This window comes from Macrobrachium nipponense, chromosome 26 (assembly GCF_015104395.2).
Source record: "Macrobrachium nipponense isolate FS-2020 chromosome 26, ASM1510439v2, whole genome shotgun sequence".
NCBI lineage: Eukaryota > Metazoa > Arthropoda > Malacostraca > Decapoda > Palaemonidae > Macrobrachium > Macrobrachium nipponense.
Window position 1 is genome coordinate 44,290,742 of NC_087215.1, and position 21,325 is coordinate 44,312,066.

A 21,325-nucleotide genomic window follows, 5' to 3' on the forward strand; every position below is an offset into this window, starting at 1 on the left:
ACATCAAATAAAACCTACAGCCTTCGCTACTACGACTTGCAATTTAGAATCCTCTCTTCCTCTCTCTAAACCTTTTTGCGAAATTGAATCTGGTCTTGAAGTTCCACGACCGGTAAATCATGAACCGAAGCCCTTTACAAGTCGCCATCTCAATAAACTCTCTTGACTTCTTACCTGAGGCAAGCATAGGCAACTGTGGTATTTTCATAGTGAACCAGAATATGGAAATACAAGAAAGAGAGAGAGAGAGAGAGAGAGAGAGAGAGAGAGAGAGAGAGAGAGAGAGAGAGAGAGAGAGAGGTTGTTAAAACTATAAATTATAGTTGGTAAAGACTCGAGAGGTACCACGTTCACCCGTTTAATGTTGAAAGAACATCGATAATCTCGGCCCAGATTGCAAATGATATTACGCGTTACGTCGATATCCATTATCTAAAGAAGGACAGCAGACATTCTCTCTCTCCCTCCATTGTTATTGCCATATCCTGGTTTCATTAACCCATGAGAATGCCACAATTGCCGATGCATGTCACTTAGAAATGAGAGCTAGTCCGTTAGTGTTAGTGTGTGTGTGTGTGTGTGTGTGTGTGTGTGTGTGTGTGTGTGTGTGTGTGTGGTATATATATATATATATATATATATATATATATATATATATATATGTGTGTGTGTGTGTGTGTGTGTGGTATATATATATATATATATATATATATATAGTATATATATATATATATATAAATGACTGGTAAACACGATGTTACAACAGAATTCCATCTAATAAAAGGAGCCCATAAAAACGCTAAAATATAGAGTAAGTGCTATCTATATTTCAGACTACATTATCTGAAATATATTATAGGCTCCTATTATTAGACATATATATATTATACATATATACATACATATTCAACATAAGTGTGTACAGAGAGAGAGAGAGAGAGAGAGAGAGAGAGAGAGAGAGAGAGAGAGAGAGAGAGAGAGAGAGAGAGAGAGAGTTGGTATTTGTGGTCAGTAGTGTGCGCCTCCGGTTGGCACCACTGTAGACTAATCAGCTGGAGACCAGTGATTGGGAACTTGGGGAAGTGGGATGGAGGGAGGGTTTGTTGGACTGGGGCTGGTGCTGGGAGATTCAGCAGGGGACCCAGGGTGAGATCGGGGCTCCCAAAGGGGAGGGGGCAAGAATGAATAGATGCCAAATTGCAAAATAAATCTTTGGTCCTTTCGCGGAGAAAAGAAGTGGCTTTATATCGAAGAACAGAATTGAAGAATATATAAACGACTGGAGCTTAAAAGTCTGAGTGCAACATCATCTTTCCATAATAAAAACGGCTTACAACTATGTACAAACTGGCATCTTATTTGGGTACACACTGCACGTGATTTGGCCGCCACGTGGATGTTGGGACACCACGTGCTTAACATGCCCCGCCCCCGCGACGTTGCCACATTACCAAGCATTGCCACATCTCTGGTGTACCACATCGATCAACAGCATGCCAGCTCCCGTGCGCCTACACCTGTTCCGACGTCGTCGACTGACTACAACCAATGGTCCACGATTCAAGCTGCCTTCCTTCACAGCCGCCACATAAATGTTCCAAAAGAACGTATCAATAGTGGAGGCATTGAATTTAATGGCTGAAGCCAAATAACTGAAGGGATGGCGAAAAATACAAACCCGGTTCCACTGATAGATAGATACTACTGATGGCGCACGTAGTAGATACTATGAAGGGAGGGAAGTGACACGGTCTATAGGTCTACGACATACAGGCTCGCGAGCTTTTATAGCTTCGTCTCTACAACAGACTGGGAAATAACTGCAAATGAATCACCATAACAATTGAAAATTAAATAATATTAGACAGTAAGGGCTGGAAGCATACATAAGCGTGAGAGAGAGAGTAGAACTAAATGGACACAAATTCTGTAGAGGAAGTCATGAAGTGTAAAATTCTCGGGAGACATTGAATAACTGCCAAAGCCGTAGAGAGAGAGAGAGTTAAAACTTTGTTTGCGTCAACACTGCACTTCATCGTACAATATTGTGTGTAGTTTCTTTTTTTACCCTGTGCATGGCACCATTCAATTTCTAATTAATATGCAAATAAACGAATAATGTGAAGATACAATAACATGGGGTTTACTGCACAACGTTGGCCACTCAGAATCACCTTCAGTTTATCGATCAATCAAATCCCTCTTTTTTTTCATAACCGTTACAAAACTGTTCTCATAAACAGCTCTCGGTTTCAGTTACGGAAACTCTACGGCTCTTTGGGTTCAGGTGGAGTGTGCCTCGGTCGGTCAGTCATGACAGTTATCCAATAAGGACGTTATCTAATGCTAACTCGCCCGCGCGCGCGCACGCACACACGGCTAGTTATTTACTCTTCACCGATAGCATGCTGTGTCGAAGCCTCGAACGAGACACGTACATGTTAGCAACCAACGTTACGATTATTACTCCTATGTAATATTCCATATACAAGTATTTGGTCAAACCTGTAATGTTTTCTCCAGAATGAAAATAGTGACGATTTCCTAAAGCACCATAACCTCAACTTAGGAACAAAGCGAACTCCCTTCCTCCCTTGTACTTTAATCAATGGTATTTTGAGAAAAAGGTTTGCATTTTTTACCCTTGGTAATGGAGGACTGAAAACTCGTTATTTTTCTGGTTAACAAACGTTTACTAGATCATCCCAGGCCTCTAGACCACAGAATGATCCCCCATCCCCTTCTCTGTCTGTGAGAGAGAGAGAGAGAGAGAGAGAGAGCTGTTGAGATAAAAGGCGTTTCAAGGATGTCAGTGTCTCCTTTACGGCCTTAGTTCTCGAAAATCAAGAACAACAAATGGCAGCAGCCATGTTGAAACTCAAACGTCACGTTATTTTCCACCCACATCTATGTATATATCACGGTCTAGATATCTAGACCGCGGTATATACTATACAGGCCAACGACCGTTGCCTTCACAGACGAAAACCACGTCCAAGTCTTCATTTGACGACCCTAAACTGACGTCGGTAGTTAGTTAAATCAGTCAGTCAGTTCACAGGAGACAACTCGTCAGCAAAACTTGAGGGTCAGTTTAGTCAGTTCACTTGGGCGATCTGTAGGTATCTTTGCAGGCTATGCCATTTGGAACCTTTCAAGACTACTGTTTACATAAATAAACTAAATGAGGTAGGGGGGGCGCAGGCGCTCGCTCCGTCCGGGCTTCTTTCTGATCATAGGTAAATAAAGATCCCAACTCAAATCAAGCAGCAATAACGGCAACGCAATACAATGCGTATCCATAAACATCGTCACCGTAAGCAGGCAGTGCCGTCAGGGCACCACACTTGATGCACTGTGGGCATTGTTTAAGGGTCTTTGCAGCGTCCCTTCGGCCCCTTGATGCAACCTTTCTTTCTTTACGGTACCTCCGTTCATTTTCTTTCTTCCATCAAACTTTGCAACCTCTCCAACAGTTGATTTCATAGTGCAACTGCTTTCAGTTTTCCTCTTGTTACACCTTTCAAAGCTTCCTGCTGTCAATTTCGCTTTCAGCGCTGAATGATCTCAGTTCAGTCACCATCACTCATATCATCCTTATCACTCTCACTCGCTACTCGTAGAAGACACGAATCAACAACTCGAAATTTCTCATTTGATAATATCATATTTCCTACAAAGTATGATTCAACGTAACTCAAGAAAGTATGCAGCAAATCACAAACAGAAGTCGCTAATGCTGAAGTGGGCAAATCACTCAACGTACAAAAACTCTAGGAACCGATCATACATTACTAAACAATTTTGATTGAACAACCAGCGCCAAACCTGGGAAAAGACTAATATTAAAGTCTACGGATACACAACATAAGCTTTTACGAGCCAAAACCAGAAGAAGCCCCAACAGAGATCATACACGTCATTTTCAGTACACTGCACAAGGTCAGAAATTTCGCCCAGAAAAGTAAGCTTCATTCATTTCTTCTATCGTATTCAGAACAAACTTCGTTCTTAAGCCAAAAAATTCATTTAAGCTGTTTTTTTTTATTATTATTTACAATCATCATATATTTCCTTCTGAAGTGGGGATAGACCCCATGAAATTTTGTAAGAGAACTGGAGCGGAAAAGATCCAATGAAAGAGGGAGCTTGCAAATGATGCAAGGCAAGTGGGGATGGGGGAGAGATCCCATGAATGAGGGAGCTTGCAAATGATGCAAGGCAAGTGGGGATGGGGGAGAGATCCCATGAATGAGGGAGCTTGCAAATGATGCAAGGCAAGTGGGACGAACTACCCGCAAAATGGGATGCTCTTGTGGAGAGGTGGCCTTCTGCGGGTGTTCGTTCTATTGACTATTTAGGACATCAGAGTGGCTTCATTATCAATATGAAAAGGAATCTCTAAGCCATGGTCTAAACATCGCAATGTTGGGAAGCGGATGCTGTCCACTAGCCATAGACAAAGCAGCAAGTGCTGATTTTCTAAGAATACCTCCTCGATGAGTAAGGCGTTTACTCCAGAAGAAAAGTCAGGCAAAAATTCACAGGAAAAAATAAAAGAGCCAGGCTAATGTTGGTATTGTTTCCGTGTCTGGCTTTCGCCACGCACACACACACAATATATATATATATATATATATATATATATATAATATATATATATATATATATATATATATATATATATATATTGTATAACTGAATTACGAAAGTTTGGAACGTGATAAATGCATAAATAAAGGTATAAGCCATGAACAAAATTAATAACTCTAAGGCAACTGATTTTTATTTAAGTCAGTAATTATATCTTTGAGGTCATTCTTAAACATGTTACAGATACAAGGGTCTAAATGAATGTTTAAGAATGACCTCAAAGATATAATTACTGACTTAAATAAAAATCAGTTGCCTTAGAGTTATTAATTTTGTTGTAATGTATGTCTGTCATGTATTGTGAATATGGTTTTGTTTACCAAGTTCTGAATAGCTGCACCTATAACCTTTAATTATCTTGAAATTGTATCTGAGATGATTGTCTTAAAACCTTTAATTGCACCCATTGTTTATGCTTGTTTGGGAAGGTTTCTTATCTTCCAGGTGTGTCGGATTCTAGGTACTAATCCCTTTATAATCCCTATCTGTCAGTTATACGAATCTTCTTGTATTGGTCCTTTTCTTTTCCGGTATGTATGTCAGTCTCTGCTCAGTAAAGGACTTTTAACGTCGAAAGATCTTGCAAGACCTCCTTTTGTTTATTTTTCCTTCGTGGCATATATCTTTATTTATATATACATCTATGAAATATGAATATAATATATATATATAATATATAAATATATATAGAATATATAAATATAAAAGATGATATAAAAAATGTCAGTATCAAGTAAGCCCATGCCACAAAGGTGGTAACCTGCAAAAATATATATATATATAATATATATATATATATATATATATATTTTTTTTTTCTTCTTCTTTTTCTTCTGCAGGTGTCCACCTTTGTGGCATGGGCTTACTTTATACTGACATTGTCATATGAAGGCACTTCTGCTTTCAGTCTTCCTTCCTAGACAAGGACAGAGCAGAGTCGGGGAGCGGTTTCCCTTCCTTTCACTTTATCTACGGTTCGATTTTGTCAGGCAAGAACTAAGGCACCAAATTATCCTCCTTTCCATTTATGTTCCAAAAGGACGGCAGCTTGGGTTTGAGGGGGGGGGATGAGTTTGCTATTACTTTTATATATAGTGCTTAGTTTCTTAGCAGGGTGGTTAATTATTTACATTATTATGCATATTTGCATTATTGTATATATTTGCATATAGTGTAACTGTAGTTAAAATTAAAATGAATGATCACAGACACATACATACATACATACATACATATATATATATACGTATATTAGTGATAAAATTACGACCTTCTTCGTCTGTGATATTTGGGCGGGGTCACGGGGTTTGTTTTGGCGGTGACCTTGACCCTGTCACTCACTGTCTTTCCCAGGTTATTTGGGACCACAAAAACACTACCACCATTTTATCATCTATGAAGCTCTCTCTCTCTCTCTCTCTCTCTCTCTCTCTCTCTCATCAGCACCCCTTCTCCGACCGACCCCCCCCCCAAAAAAAACCCTCTCTCAGCGTTAAACAATGGGGAAAATTCTTCCGCTTGTGTTGCAGGTAACTATTATTTGTCTTATCAAACGGAGATATGGGCGAAAGCGCTGACGCACTTGACTTACAATACAATGTGAGTTACACAGTTTCAGATTCAGAGGGTTTATAAAGGAAGGACTTTCCTCGCTATGCTTCAGGTAGTCAGTCAGTGCAGCCGCTCTCCCTGGCCAACTCATCACTCGGAGCTTCTCGTCTGTTTCAGGCCAAACATCGCCAGCAGAATAAAATAAAAATCACGGGTCATTTTCTCAAGTCAGGAATACCAATCCATCTGAAATGGCCATCCAATAAAATGAATGGCCGATGCTTTATTTTATGGCATTTTGAAACTGTACTTACTGTTCAATCGAGGACAATACAGTCACTTCTAGCTCATGACCAAAGTGAATGTGATGCACAATACCAATGAGGGATCACAGACCAATGAATTAAGTTGTTCTTCAGTGCATTCATCATGCGAGGTTCAAAGATCGGGGGGAGGGGGGGGGAGGGGAGGGGAGGAACGAGCGAGCGAGCAAGCACGCATGAGGAGGACAGCCAACGAATCTTGGGGTCCCGTGTCACAGCAAACACACACACACGCTTGACGCACACACCCACAGGTGTTCGCTCAAACAGGTGCGCGCGTTAATGAGCCTACACGCGTCATCATCAATACTAGGTCATTTGTGTCCTATCATCCGATACAAACAAAAAATATCTTTTGCCAAAAGTAGAGCATTTATTCCTACGCTCGCTGACGCTCAACTCAAAACTTTCCTTTATGTTGAAAACATGCAATGGGCTCTTTCATATAAGGATCATGCATTCCTCCCAGTGTATTTCAAAGGCAGGGAAACAAGGAGAGAGAGAGAGAGAGAGGCGAGAGAGAGAGTAGAGGAGAGAGAGAGGGAGAGAAGAGAGAGGAGAAAGAGAGAGGAGAAATGGGCTATTCCAATGTTTTTTTTTTTTTTTACATAGTGGGTCTTGGCCACAAGACTAAGATTAAGGGTGCACCTGGAAAAGAAGAGGGCAACAAATAATCCAAAAAGGTGACCTGACCACATTTGAACCAAGAAAAAAGCGTCCATGCCGTAGCTAGTAGTGACATCCAACCCAGCCACATAAGCGAGGAATAGATTTCCTTTCCCTCTTGGGAGCAGGTTGATTAATACCGAGAATCTCTGGGGAGCTCCTAAGTACATTATTGGCGACGAAAGAGTGCAGGAACCATCTACTCAAGATGCTGCGGAGAGCACTGCAAAAAGTAATGTTTGTAAAGCGACTAGGGAGAAGAAGGGCGCCGCCTTACGACGGAAAAGTGAGTCCTAGCTAGACCCAAGATCCAGGTCATTGACTAAACTGAGAGCCTTCGATTCTACACAAAAGAGGTAAATGAAAGAAAAAGAGCCTCAACGGACGGACACGTGATGAGCAGACTCCCCCCAGCTATAAGGACCACGACAAACAGTCACTCCAAACTGAAGGAACTGTTCCGAGCGGTACCTTCTTTGATCACAGAAAATATTCTTCTTTTAAAGGCATAAAAAGTTTCTTCGAAGACAACCTACTCTCTACATTTCTAACACCAGAAAGTGGAGATATTGGAGGCATTCTATCAGAACTTCTCAAACATTACCCTGAGGGTAGTTTTGTTTTGTGGTGTGATTATATATATATATATATGTATATATATATATATATATAGTATATATAATATATATATATAAGGCAGGCAGGAACACATACCACCACCTGAAGATTCTTCTTTTCCATTAAGTGAGGGAGAACGACGACGACACCCGAGTAGGGTGAGCAGGACAGGAGACCACGACTTGATCTTTTTCCATATTTTCACAGAATAATGAATGACTGATGATCGAAAGGAAGGAAGTCTGTTGGCTCAAGTGTTCACCAAGAGGAGCAAGCACTGTCAGTCACTCCACTACAACAAAAATAGGATTTCCGCCCCTCGCCTCTCCTCTTCGCTCCTTTTCCTCACCTCACCTCTCCTTTCTCTCCTCACCTCACCTCTCCTTTCTCTCCTCACCTCACCTCTCCTCTTCGCTCCTCTCCTCATCTCACTCTCCTACTTTCGCTCCTTTCCCACGCTCACCTCTCCTTCTCTGCCTCACCTTCAACCTCTCCTCTTCGCATCGCTCTCCTCATCTCACCTCTCCTCTTCGCTCCTTTCCTCACCTCACCTCTCCTCTTTGCTCCTCTCCTCATCTCACCTCTCCTTTCTCTCCTCACCTCATCTCACCTCTCCTTTCTCTCCTCACCTAACCTCACCTCTCCTCTTCGCTCCTCTCCTCATCTCACCTCTCCTCTTCGCTCCTTTCTCACCTCACCTCTCCTCAAGCTGTTCAAGAGTTTGTCTCAGTTATGATTCGGCAACACATCTTGATCTCTTCCTGACAGCAGAATCACAGGATGTCTTTCAAAGAGCGCCTCTACCAAAACACTTTGATCATTGAACAACCATACTAGAAAAGGCAAAGCTGTAACTGAGCAACGACTTCCCAGGAGGTACAACTCAGGGGAAAAGGATAATATGATCGAGAGAGAGAGAGAGAGAGAGAGAGAGAGAGAGAGAGAGACCATGGTAGAAAATCCTATCTTGAGAACGATGTGGAGGCCCAGAGGCCGTTGGAAGGGGAATGGTGAGAACGATTAGGGATAAGGCAAGGCTCAAGACTTTATCACGCGACGTTAGATAACGGAGTCTTCACCGAGTCTCCCCCTTCACCCATATCTCTCTCTCTCTCTCTCTCTCTCTCTCTCTCGGCTCTCTCTCTCTCTCTCTCGGCACCTACGTCAAAATATCCCTCGCCATAATTACTAACCATTAGCCAAACCATCCGAGTATAGATGTACACTTGTATATATAAAGTGCTCTCTCTATCATATATATAAATATTTATATATCATATATATATAGTATAATATATATATATATATATATATATTATATAATCTACTTGTGCTTTTTTTAAGCATTATGATATATATATATATTATAATATATATATAATATATATATATATAGATCCTATCTCTGCTTACCTTATATATATATATATAGGTATATATATAAGATCTATATTATATATATATCTATCTATATATATATATATATATATAGATACTGGATTTTTAAAATTCATATATATATATATATATATATATATATATGCAGAAGCCAGGTACTATGTCGTACCTCTAAGTAAATGGGGATACAATCCACAATGAAGTAAATTCCTCTTGTAGTTTAAAAAATATATATTACTTGTATAGGATTAAAGCTTTCGACCATCAACTGTGGTCTTGTTCACTAAAGTGACTTTAGTGAACAAGACCACAGTTGATGGTCGAAAGCTTTAATCCTATACAAGTAATATATATATTTTAAACTACAAGAGGAATTTACTTCATTGTGGATTGTATCCCATATATATATATATATATATATATATATATATATATATATATCGATAGATATATTATATAAGGCACTGGTTAGATGTATAAGTGGATAGTGGATATATTTAAAAATAAATGGGGTTGATAACCTTAGCGCTTGGTGTTTAGAGACAGGTGCAAAACAGTTGTGTAGAGGAGGCCTGGGTATTTAATCGGGGAACCAGTTGTTTAATAAGTAACGATTCAAGGATGGTCAGTTCATATACTTTGCTTGTTTGGCCTGTGATACGGAAATCGCTTCTATCGATATATGTTTTACAATTTTGTGAATGGTTTCTTATGTTGGATGAACCTAAGTAGAGTGGAGTGGAGTAAAGCTCATTAACCGGTGTCGAAATGAAACCACTTCCTCGGGGTATCCTTGAGTAGGTAGTTTGAAGGTGCCAACACGCTTACTACTTACTACTACAGAAAGCGACATCAGCTGCGGGCTGGCAGACGGCCATGATGGCCGACCGATTCAAACCGGATTCATTTCGCCTCCCGACCTCACTCGACGACTCCCAGCTAGCGAGCGAGCACCCAGGCCGAGGGGCTCATCCTCACCCTCGTTGTTTTCCTTTCGCAATTTCGCAACACTGAACAACGACGGCCAGGCACTGAGGACCTCTCCACCCCCAAAACATTCTGCCGGAATCATACAACTCACCAATGCAATATGATGGTTCAAAAGCAGTCACTATAAAAGGGGGAGAATGGAGCCGCGGTCCCTCCAATGCCGAGCATTCAACGGCGAAGACAGAACTGGAATCATTTTACTCCTGACTGACAGATTTCATCTCAAGATCTGACTCGGAGTGAAGAAAGTCAGCCTTGAAACCCACTGGATGATGATGTCCAGCCTCAACCAAATTGAACGCATATCAATATTGAAAAGGGATTCTCGAGACTTTCAGGTGAGACGAGATTGACTGCAATCTCAATGTTCAAATACTGGAGGCAAAATGAAAGGGAAGAAAAAGGAAGTCAAATGGCACTTCGGCTTCTTGAGTCAAATCTTCGCTCGCTACCTTTACAGATGGTGGAAATGACAAAAAACTCTCTCTTTCTCCTCCAGGACTGGTCCTGTGCACTGCTTCGGTCCCAAAACCTACAACAGGCAATTGAGGGTAGGTAATGGGTAGCCGCCTTCTCCTTTCAGCTACAGCAACAGCAGGCGCTTCAATTCTACCACTGCAAACCCAACTACTAACATCATGCATGGTCTCGCGATTATCACACAACAACCAGATTCTTCATAGGCGAAACACTCGATACAGAATAAACAATTAAATATATAAATAAATAATCATACATAAGTCATATATGCATATACATACATACTTTAAATTCTACAAAAATAACCAAAATAAAAAATCTTGCAAAATAGTTTCACTTACTTCACAACTCATATACCTTTCCTGTTTCACCTGTTAAGAATTCTGTTTTGACCTTTTATTTCCTACATCGAGAAACTGAATCTGATCACTACCCCTCCCTACCTCCCTCCCAGTCATTCACTCTCATCGCCTCTTCCGCAGAAACTCGGAGACGGTGAAGGGGAAAACCTCATCGCAAAGGTTGGAGACTCGATTTCGAAACTGGATAGGTACTAGGTCGGTCAGCCGGTCAGTCAGTCAGTCAGAAATACATCTCAGAATCAGAACTTACCTTCTTGCTGATCCGGCGTCATTTGAAACACGCGAGTTCGAATGACTCACCTGAAAAGACAGAAATTGATCAGAGCAACATTCGAAGTTTTCATTGACTGCTGTTACATTCATGAAACTTTGCACCTTCTACCTTTCAGTATAATTCAATTTGTGAATTTGCTTGACATCAAACTACCTTCCTAAAATAACTCATTTTTTTCAAGTAGAAAAATGAGTACCTCAGTGAATACTACACTTTTATGATATGTAAACTCGTAAATGTTGGGGTAAAAGCACTCTACAACACACCTCGATACACAGAATTAATAAAAAAAAAAAAAAAAAAAAAAATCCTTTTTTCAGGTTTGGCAAAGTGAGCAAAACATGGTCAGATCCTAGCAAGAAGTGCCGTTATCATATGATATGACTTTACCCCACGAATTCTAAAGGAAAAGAAAAACGTATGATCAGTACTGCACATTCCAGGAGCACTTCGTAAAAATAAGGCTAAGCCTGTTGTTCGTTCATCCAGCAAATCTTGGTTCAAGATTATTCCTACAAATTTCCATATGAGAGACAGTTTTGTGTGAACCACAGGATGTGTTTGAGGGGATTCCAGAGTGCACCTAATATGTTACTAGTACTCAGTCTTCGCAGTAAGATCATAAATTTGGCCAAGAAAACAATAGTAGACCACAATGACAGACATGAAAGGAAAACAAGATAGGTGTGAGATGGAGTAGTAGTTTGAAAATTCTTGATATGACGCAAGGGTTCAAATGATCAATAGAGGTTGCAACAGGAATAACACCTTTCATCCGAAAGCCACCTACCACGATGTAGACTTTGACAACACTTTTTGAACGTCTTCTCTGGCTGATACAAGATGGTAGACACCACATTTGTGCTAGTGTCGATTTCAATGTTCACCAAAAGATTAATTGAATTTCGTTTCTACTACCAATTGGCAAATAGTAAATGAGTCCATATTATACAAACCAGGTAACTGCCTGCATTAGTATTCCCCGCTGTGGTTTCTTTCAGGATTCCAACTGCACAAGCTGTTCCACTTCTGCTTTGGTTTCTTTCAGGATTCCAACTGCGCAGGCTGTTCCACTTCTGCTTTGGTTTCTTTCAGGATTCCAACTGCGCAAGCTGTTCCACTTCTGCTGTGGTTTCTTTCAGGATTCCAACTGCACAAGCTGTTCCACTTCTGCTTTGGTTTCTTTCAGGATTCCAACTGCGCAAGCTGTTCCACTTCTGCTTTGGTTTCTTTCAGGATTCCAACTGCGCAAGCTGTTCCACTTCTGCTTTGGTTTCTTTCAGGATTCCAACTGCGCAAGCTGTTCCACTTCTGCTTTGGTTTCTTTCAGGATTCCAACTGCACAAGCGGTTCCACTTCTGCTTTGGTTTCTTTCAGGTTCCAACTGCGCAATCTGTTCCACTTCTGCTTTGGTTTCCTTCAGGATTCCTACAAGGATTCCAACTGCACAAGCTGTTCCACTTCTGCTTTGGTCTCTTTCAGGATTCCAACTGCACAAGCTGTTCCACTTCTGCTTTGGTTTTTTTCAGGATTCCAACTGCACAAGCTGTTCCACTTCTGCTTTGGTTTCTTTCAGGATTCCAACTGAGCAAGCTGTTCCACTTCTGCTTTGGTTTCTTTCAGGATTCCAACTGAGCAAGCTGTTCCACTTCTGATGTGGTCCAGGCCTAACAGAAGAGGAATCAATAATTCCTTTGGGAAACGTCCCAACATAACAACAGATGAATTCCCTTTTATCCGCTGAATGATCATATTGAGGATAGCTGCGTCCAGTGACAAATGCAGAGAAACAGGAGGCTTGTAATAATATATGGAAAAGGAAAAATATCCAACAGTAAAAGAAACGCCCTCTGGAACATAATTGAAGGCTACTTTATCGAAGAATCAAAGGTCCTCCTTTGCTCGAACCAGATAGTTCACCCACTCTCAGCAGAGGAAAACATTCCAATTAATAACAAACAAAAGCCTTCAGAAACTCATTATGCATCATTTGTATTTTCCCGACTAGTTCAACTTTTCAGTCGCGTGAAATTAAGAATCCTTTATTAGACCCAAATGGCATTCCCTTTTTGCTTATGTGCTCCTGAATTCTCCAATTGTTTACAAAATTGTTTACAAAATTTTGCTATTGAGAAGGGTTTGTTTCTTTAACTTGCTGAAGAACTGATTATGTCACTTCACAAGATAAAGCCAGCTGTGGTCAGGGTTGCTGTTTTGGGGAATTTCGTCTACTAGTGTGCTTTTCTGGTGACATCTGGCAACCCTCCGTGGCTTTTCCGACCACAGGCCACGGCACTGAGAATAAAATTCTTCATTTTGCCTTTTTATGTTTTATTATTTGTTGAACTGAATTTTATTGAAATCCTTTATTTTATTCGTCAAAAATACTTTGTTAAGCTAGTGACGTGTAGTTTTTTCAACGTCACAGAAAATAATTCTACAGCGGAAAATACGCATTCTTATCATTAAATCATAAATAACGTAAAAAATCAAAAGAACTGCTTATGGTAACAGTGCTAAAAACCAATGTTGTCAAGAATAAACGGCATAGCTGGTTGTGGTAGCTCTAGTGCTTCCAATTGTCACATATATCAAAGCTGCACTATTTAAAGCTTTAGAAGGCTAATTCGCAGCCCAAGTTGTGAGATAAGATGCGATGGTGTGGAATAATTCTTGTCTATCAAGGATACAAAACTGGAGATAGAAGCTAGTGAAACAATTGGAAGTTTATTTGGAGGAAATGAGCAAGAGCAGGCTTTGAGGGTATGTGGAAGCTAGGACTAAGGAGAAGTGAACGTTAATATCGATGTCTTAAGAATAAAATCGAGTATTCAAAAGATCGAGAGAGAATCACTACGACAATCTTGAATATTAGAGATAAAACGCAACAGGTTTTGATGAAAGGAGAGTCGTGGACAGGAGAAGCAAAAAGGACAATCATAGAGAGATGAAGCAAGAAGGAAGAGTCATGGACAAGGTGAAAAAACAAAAGTAGTCTTGGAATAAAAGAAGCAAGAAAGGGGAGTCTTAAGACAATGAGAAACAAGAATAAAATTTATAAGAAGATATAATGAATGGCGAATTGCCAACATGGTGAAACAATAAAAGAGAGTTCCATATAAGGAAAATCAAGATAGAACAGTTATTGACAAGAAGCAAGAAATGAGCGTAATAGACAAGGTGAAGCAAGAAACAAGATTTACAGAAAAGGCAAAACAAGAAAAGCTACAGACATGGAAAAATATGAAGCAGGAAAGGACAGTCACAGAAAGGTGAAGCAGGAAAGGAGAAGGTCACAGAGTGGGAAGCACAAAGGAGAGTCGCAAAAAGGTGAAGCATGGAAAGGAGAGTCACGAAAAGGTGAAGCAGGAAAAGGAGAGTAAACCGGCAGAAAAGGTAAGGCCTGGAAAGGAGAAGTCCGCAAAAGAAAGGTGAAGCAGGAAAGAATCACAGTCCAGAAAAGGTGAAGCAGGAAAGGAGAGTCGCAGAAAAGGTGAAGCAGGAAAGGGGTTAGTGAAAGGAGTTCCGCAGGAGTCGCAGAAAGGTGAAGCAGGAAAGGGAGTCCAGAAAAGGTGAAGCAGGAAAGGAGAGTCGTGCTGGGGGAGAAAAGGTTGAAGCAAAAAGGTAGGAGAGTCGCAGAGTCCGCAGAAAAGGGGTGAACGGGAGGAAAGGAGAGTCGCAGAAAAGGTGAAGGCAGGAAAGGAGAAGTCACGAAAAGGTGAAGGCATGGAAAAGGAGAGTCAGAAAAGGTGAAGCAGGAAACTGAAAAGTCGGAGGGAGTTCACAGAAAAGGTGAAGCCGGAAAGGAGAAAATCCGGTAAAAGAAGTCAGAGGAGAGTCGGTGCAGAAAAGGTGAAGCAGGAAAGGAGAGTCCAACAGACAAAGGTTGAGCAGGAGGAAAATGAAGCAGGAAAAGGAGAGTCACAAAAAGGTTGAAGCAGGAAAGGAGAAAAGTCCAGGAAAAGTTAAGCAGGAAAGGAGAGTCGCAGAAAAGGTGAAGCAAGAAAAGGTGACGCAGACTCACAGAGTGAACAGGAAAAGGAGAGTCGCGAAAAGGTGAAGCAAAGGAGGAGAAGTCGCAAAAGGTGAAGCAGGAAAGGAGAGTCACAGAAAAGGTGAAGCAGGAAAGGAGAGTCACAGAAAAGGTGAAGCAGGAAAGGAGAGTCACAGAAAAGGTGAAGCAGGAAAGGAAAGGTCACAAAAAGGTCAAGCAGGAAAAGGTAGAATCGCCAGAAGGTGGAAAGGCTAGGAAAGGAGAGTCACAGGAAAAGGTTGAAGCAGGAAAAGGAGAGTCGCGAGAAAAGGTGAAGCAGGAAATGGGAAGGTCCAGAAAAGGTGAAGCAGGAAATGGAAGTCCTGAGAAAAGGTGAAGCAGGAAAATGGAGAGTCCGCAGAAAAGGTGAAGCAGGAAAGGAGAGTCCACAGAAAAGGTTGAAGCAGGCAAAAGGAAAGGAGTCGTCAGAAAAGGTGAAAGCAGGGGGAAAAAGGAAAGAGTCGCAGAAAAGTGGTGAAGGCAGGAAAAGGAGAGTCACAGAAAAGGTGAAGACAGGAAAGTAGAAAGGTCACGAAAGGTAAAGCAGGAAAAGGAAAGGAGAAGCAGGAAAGGAGAGTCGCAGAAAAGGTGAAGCAGGAAAGGAGAGTCGCAGAAAAGGTGAAGCAGGAAAGGAGAGTCACAGAAAAGGTGAAGCAGGAAAGGAGAGTCACAGAAAAGGTGAAGCAGGAAAGGAGAGTCGCAGAAAAGGTGAAGCAGGATAGAGAAGTCACAGAAGAGGTGAAGCAGGAAAGGAGTAGTGCAGAAAAGGTGAAGCAAGGAAGGCGAGTCACAGAAAAGGTGAAGCAGGAAAGGAGAGTCGCAGAAAAGGTGAAGCAGGAAAGGAGGTCACAGAAAAGGTGAACGGAAAGGAAGTCACAGAAAAGGTGAAGCAGGAAAGGAGAAGTCCGCAGAAAAGGTGAATCAGAAAGGAGAGTCACAGACACAGGTGAAGCCAGGAAAGGAGAGTGCGCAGAAAGGTAAAGCAGGAAAGGAGTCGCAGAAAGGTGAACAGGAAAGGAGAGTCGCAGAAAAGGTGAAGCAGTGAAAAGGAGAGTTCGCAGAAAAGGTGAAGCAGGAAAAGAGTCGCAGGAAGGTGAAGCAGGAAAGGAGAGTCGCAGAAAAGGTGAAGCAGGAAAGGAGAGTCGCAGAAAAGGTGAAGCAGGAAAGGAGAGTCGCAGAAAAGGTGAAGCAGGAAAGGAGAGTCACAGAAAAGGTGAAGCAGAAAGGATATTCGCAGAAAAGGTGAAGCAGGAAAGGAAAGTCGCAGAAAAGGTGAAGCAGGAAAGGTAGAGTCGTCAGAAAAGTTGAACAGAAAGGAGAGTCCGCAGAAAGGTGAAGCAGAGAAAGGTAGAGTCGCAAAAAGGTGAAGCAGGAAAGGAGAGTCGCGAAGGTGAAGCAGGAAAGGAGAGTCCGCAGAAAAAAGGTGAAGCGGAAAGGAGAGTCGCAGAAAAGGTAAAGCATGAAAGGAAGTCGCAGAACAAAAGGTGAACGGAAAGGAGGGTCGCAGGAAAAGGTGAGCGGAAAAGGAGAAGTCCAGAAAAGGTGAAGCAGAAAAAGGATAAGTCGCCGAAAGGTGAAGGCAAAGGAAGGATACAGTCCGGCAGAAAAAGGTGAAGTCGAAAGGAGAGTCCGCGGAAAAGGTGGAAGCAGGAAGGAGATGTCGCAGAAAAGGTGAAGCAAGAAAAAGGATAAAGTCCGCAGAAAAGGTGAAGCAGGAAAGGAAGAGTTCGCAGAAGAAAAGGTGAAGCAGGAAGGAAGGAGTCGCAGAAAGGTGGAAGCAGGAAAGGAAGTCGCAGAAAAAGGTGAAGCAGGAAAGGAGAAGTCGCGAACAGGTAAAAGCGGAAAGGATAGTCGGCAGAAAAGGTGAAGCCAGGAAAAAGAAGGTCGCAGAAAAGGTAAAGCAGGAAAGGAGAGTCGCAGAAAAGGGTGAAGCAGGAAACGGAAAGGTAGTCGCAGCAAAAACGGTAAAGGCTAAGGAAAGGAGATCGCAGAAAGGTGAAGGTCGCAGAAAAAGGGAAAGGCAAAAAGTAAAAAAAAAAAAAAAAAAAAAAAAGGAAGTTTCGGCAGAAAAGGTGCAAGCAGGAAAGGAGAGTTCGCAGACAAGGGAAGCAGGAAAGGAGAGTCGCAGAAAAGGTTGGAAGCAGGAAAGGAGGTAAAGTCGCTGGAAAAGGTGCAGCAAGGAAAGAGAGTCGCAGAAAGGTGAAGCAGAAAGGAAAAGTCGGTCTGAAAGTTAAGCAGGTAAAAGGAGAGGTCACAGAAAGGTGAAGCAGGAAAAGGAAAGTCGCATAAAAAGGTGAAGCAGGAAAGGAGTCGCTGACAAAGGTGGAAGGCAGGGTTACAAGGAGTCACAGACAAAAGTGGTGAAGCGGGAAAGGAGAAGTCACAGAAAAGGTGAAGGCATTAAAGGAGAGTCGCACTCAAAATGTAAAGCAGGAAAGGAGTCCGCGAAAAGGTGAAGCATGGAAAGGAGAGTCGCAGAAAGGTGAAGCAGGAAAGGATAAAAGGGTCGCAAGCAAAGTGTAAGGCAAAAGGAAAAGAGTCCGCAGAAGGTGAAGCAGGAAAGGAGAAAAGTCGCAGAAAAGGTTAAAGCAGGAAAGGGAGAGTCGCAGAAAAGGTGAGCGAAAGGAAAGGATCGCAAGAAAAGGTGAAGCAGGACAGGAGAGTCACAGAAAAGGTGAAGCAGAAAAGGAGATCGCAGAAAAAGGAAGCAGGAAAATGGAAAGAGTTCGCAGAAAAGGTGAAAGCAGGAAAGGAGAGGTCGCAGAAAAGGTGGGGGAAGTCAGGAAAGGAGAGTCGCAGAAAAGGTGAAGCAGGACAAGGAAGTGAGTTCGCAGAAAAGGTTAAAGCAGGGAAAGGAGAGTCGCAGAAAAGGTTGAAGCAGCGAAAGGAGAGTCGCAGAAAAGGTGAAGCAGTGAAAAGGAGAGGTCGCAAGAAAAAAGGGTTGAAAGCAAAGGAAAGGAGGTCGCCAAGAAAAGGTGAAGCAGGAAAGGAAGAGTCGCAGAAAAGAAAAGAAAGGAAAGGGAAGGAAAGGAGAAAAGGTAAGCAGGAAAAGGAGAAGTTCGCAGAAAAAGGAAAGAAGGAAAGGGAAAGAAAGTTCGCAGAAAAAGGTAAGCAGGAAAGGAGGAGTTCGAAGGAAAAGGAAGAGGAAAGGAGAAAAAAGGTGAAGCAAAAGGAAAGGTTTGGAGAAGCAGGAAAAGGAGAAGCGAAAGAAAAGGTGAGAAAAGGACAAGCAGGAAAGGGAAGAGACGGCAGAAAAGAACAACAGAAAAGGTGAAGCAGGAAAGGAAGCGTGAAAAGGTGTGAAAGGTTGGAAGAAGGAAAAGAAGTCACAGAAAAAGGTGAAGCAGGAAAAGGAAAGCGCAGAAAAAGGTGAAGCAGGAAAGGAGAGTCACAGAAAAGGTGAAGAGAAAGGAAAGTCACAGAAAAGGATGGAAGCAGGAAAGGAAAGTGAAGAAAAAGGAAAGGAATGAAGCAGGGTAAAGGAGGGCACAGAAAAAGGGGAAGCAGAGGAAAGGAAAGTTGCAGAAAAGTGAAGCAGGTAAAAGGAAGTCACAGAAAAAGGTGAAGCAGGGAAAGGAAAGTCGCAAAAGAAAAGGTGAAGCAGGAAAAGGAGTACAAGAAAAGGGAAGGCAGCAAAGGAAAGGAAAGTCACAGAAAAGAAAAGGGAACAGGAAAGGAAAGTCGCAAGAAAAGGTGAAGCAGGAAAAGGAGAGTCACAGAAAAAAGGTGGAAAGCAGGAACAAAGGGAAAGTGCAGAAAAAGGTGTGAAGCAGGAAAGGAAGGAGCACAGAAAAGGTGAAGCAGGAGGAAAGGAAAGGCGCAAAAAAAAAGGGTTAAGGAAAGGAAATCGCACAAGCAGGAAAGGAGATTCACAAGGAAAACAGGGAAGCAGGAAAACCCAAAGAGTCGCAGGGAAAAAAGGTGAAGCGGGAAAGGAAACAGGTCGGGCAAGAAAAAGGTTGAAAGCAGGGAAAAGGAGAGTCGCAGAAAAGGTTGAAGAAAAGGAAAGGAGAAAGGAACGACAGAAAAGGTGAAGCAGGAAAGGAAAGTCGCAGAAAAGGTGAAGCAGGAAAGGAGAAAAGTTCGCAGAAAGGTTTGAAGCAGGAAAGGGTGGAGTGGAAAGGAAAAGGCGAAGCAGGAAAAGGAAGGAAGAGGAAAGAGGAAAGGAAGTGAAGCAGAAAGAAAAGAGAGAAAAGGTGAACAGGAAAACAAGGAAGCAAAGGAAGGAGAGTCGCAGGAAAAGGTGAAGCAGGAAAAGGAAGGGAGTCGCAGAAAAAAGGTGAAGCAGGAAAGGAGAGTTAGCAGTGAAGAAAATAAGCAGAGTGAAGCAGGAAAAGGAGAAGTCACAGAAAAAGGTGAAGCAGAAAAGGAGGAGTCGCCAGAAAAAGGTTGAAGCAGGAAGGAGAGTCGCAGAAAAAGGTGAAAGCAGGAAAGGAAAAGAAGTCACAAAGAAAAGGTGAAGCAAAGGAAAAGAAAGAGTCGCGAAAAGGTGAAGCAGGAAAGAAGTCGCAGAAAAGGTGAAGCAGGAAAGGAGAGTCGCAGAAAAGGTGAAGCAGGAAAGGAGAGTCGCAGAAAAGGTGAAGCAGGAAAGGAGAGTCACAGAAAAGGTGAAGCAGGAAAGGAGAGTCGCAGAAAAGGTGAAGCAGGAAAGGAGAGTCGCAGAAAAGGTGAAGCAGGAAAGGAGAGTCGCAGAAAAGGTGAAGCAGGAAAGGAGAGTCGCAGAAAAGGTGAAGCAGGAAAGGAAAAGTCGCGAAAAGGTGAAGCAAAAAGGAGAGAAAAGGTGAAGAGAGGAGGTAGAGTGAAGAGGAAAGGAAAGCGCAGAAAAGGGAAGCAGAAAGAAGAGTCGCAGAAAAGGTGAAGAGAAAGGAATCACAAAAAGGGGAGGCAAGGAGAGTCGCAGAAAAGGTGGAGAGCAGAAAGAAGTCACAAAAAAGGTGAAGCAGGAAAGGAAAGTCGCAGAAAAGGTGAAGCAGAAAAGGTGAAGGCGAAAAAAAAAAGGTGAAGCAGGAAAGGAACTCACAAGAAAAAAAGGTGGAAGCAGAAAAGGAGCAAGTTAAGCAGGAAAGGAAGTGCAGAAAGTGAAGAGGAGAGTCGCGAGGTGAACAGAGGTGAAGCAGGAAAGGAGGAGTCGGAGGAGTTGCAGGAAAAGGGAAAGCTCAGGAAGGTGAAGCAGGAAAGGAGAGTCGCAGAAAAGGTGAAGCAAGAAAGGTGAGTCACAGAAAAGGTGAAGCAGGAAAGGAGAGTCGCAGAGATGTGAAGCAGGAAAGGAGAGTCGCAGAGATGTGAAGCAGAAAAGGAGAGTCGCAGGAAGGTGAAGCAGAAAGGAGAGTCGCAGAGAGGTGAAGCAGAAAAGGAGAGTCGCAGGAAGGTGAAGCAGGAAAGGAGAGTCGCAGAGAGGTGAAGTAGGAAAGGAGAGTCGCAGAGAGGTGAAGCAGGAAAGGAGAGTCGCAAAGAGGTGAAGGAGGAAAGGCGAGTCACAGAAAGGTGGAGCAGAAAAGGAGAGTCGCAGAAAAGGTGAAGCAGGAATGGAGAGTCGCAGGAAGGTTGCAGAAAGGTGAAGCGGGAAAGGAATATAAACGATTGGTAGATCGTTCATAAGGCATTTGGCGTACTGATGATGATGTGCAGTTCCTATATATATATATATATAAATATTATATATATATATATATATATATATATATATATATATATATATATATATATATATATATATATATATATATATATATAATATATATATATATATATATACTATATATATATAAAACATCTGCAGTCAGCAATTAACCAGATTATAAAAATAAAATGTTACGCATCATCATAGAATAGCTGCCACCTACAACTTCCAAGGGCAATGTGATAACATGTACTGTACAGTAGATGTTATGATTACTCTTGTAGACGTGGATTCCTGAGAGAGAGAGAGAGAGAGAGAGAATCTTCTTTTGTGCCAACTACCCATGACTATCTTAGC

General features: G+C 42.0%; 2 protein-coding genes across 3 annotated transcripts in view; one reads left to right on the forward strand and one right to left on the reverse strand.

Annotated features, from left to right (window-relative positions):
- Positions 1-21,325, reverse strand: part of LOC135200236 (TSC22 domain family protein 1-like) — a 231,583-nt gene that overhangs the window by 167,022 nt on the left and 43,236 nt on the right. The window contains exon 1 of one of the 2 annotated variants that reach the window (XM_064228684.1): positions 11,292-11,328. The exons of the other annotated variant lie outside the window; for it this stretch is intronic. Within the exon in view, the coding sequence (XP_064084754.1) occupies positions 11,292-11,313 (22 nt within the window). The 5' untranslated portion in view covers positions 11,314-11,328. Of the gene's footprint in view, positions 1-11,291; positions 11,329-21,325 lie in introns of those variants that run through there. 2 annotated transcript variants of the gene reach the window in all.
- LOC135199909 (ribosome-binding protein 1-like) lies at positions 14,549-20,206 on the forward strand. The gene is made up of 5 exons (XM_064228029.1): positions 14,549-14,694; positions 15,378-15,535; positions 16,361-16,620; positions 17,963-18,562; positions 19,805-20,206. The coding sequence occupies exons 1-5, from the start codon at positions 14,549-14,551 to the stop codon at positions 20,204-20,206; spliced, it is 1,566 nt and encodes a 521-aa protein (XP_064084099.1).

What these genes read in the sequence shown, in the direction of transcription:
- LOC135199909 (XM_064228029.1), top strand. Translation starts at nt 14,549, where the DNA reads ATGGAAAAATATGAAGCAGGAAAGGACAGTCACAGAAAGGTGAAGCAG. An exon ending in AAAGGAAAGTCGCAGAAAAG is followed by an intron (nt 16,621 to 17,962) that starts GTGAAGCAGGAA and finishes GTCGCAGAAAAG; the next exon opens with GTGAGCGAAAGGAAAGGATC. An exon ending in AAGGAGAAGCGAAAGAAAAG is followed by an intron (nt 18,563 to 19,804) that starts GTGAGAAAAGGA and finishes CACAAAGAAAAG; the next exon opens with GTGAAGCAAAGGAAAAGAAA.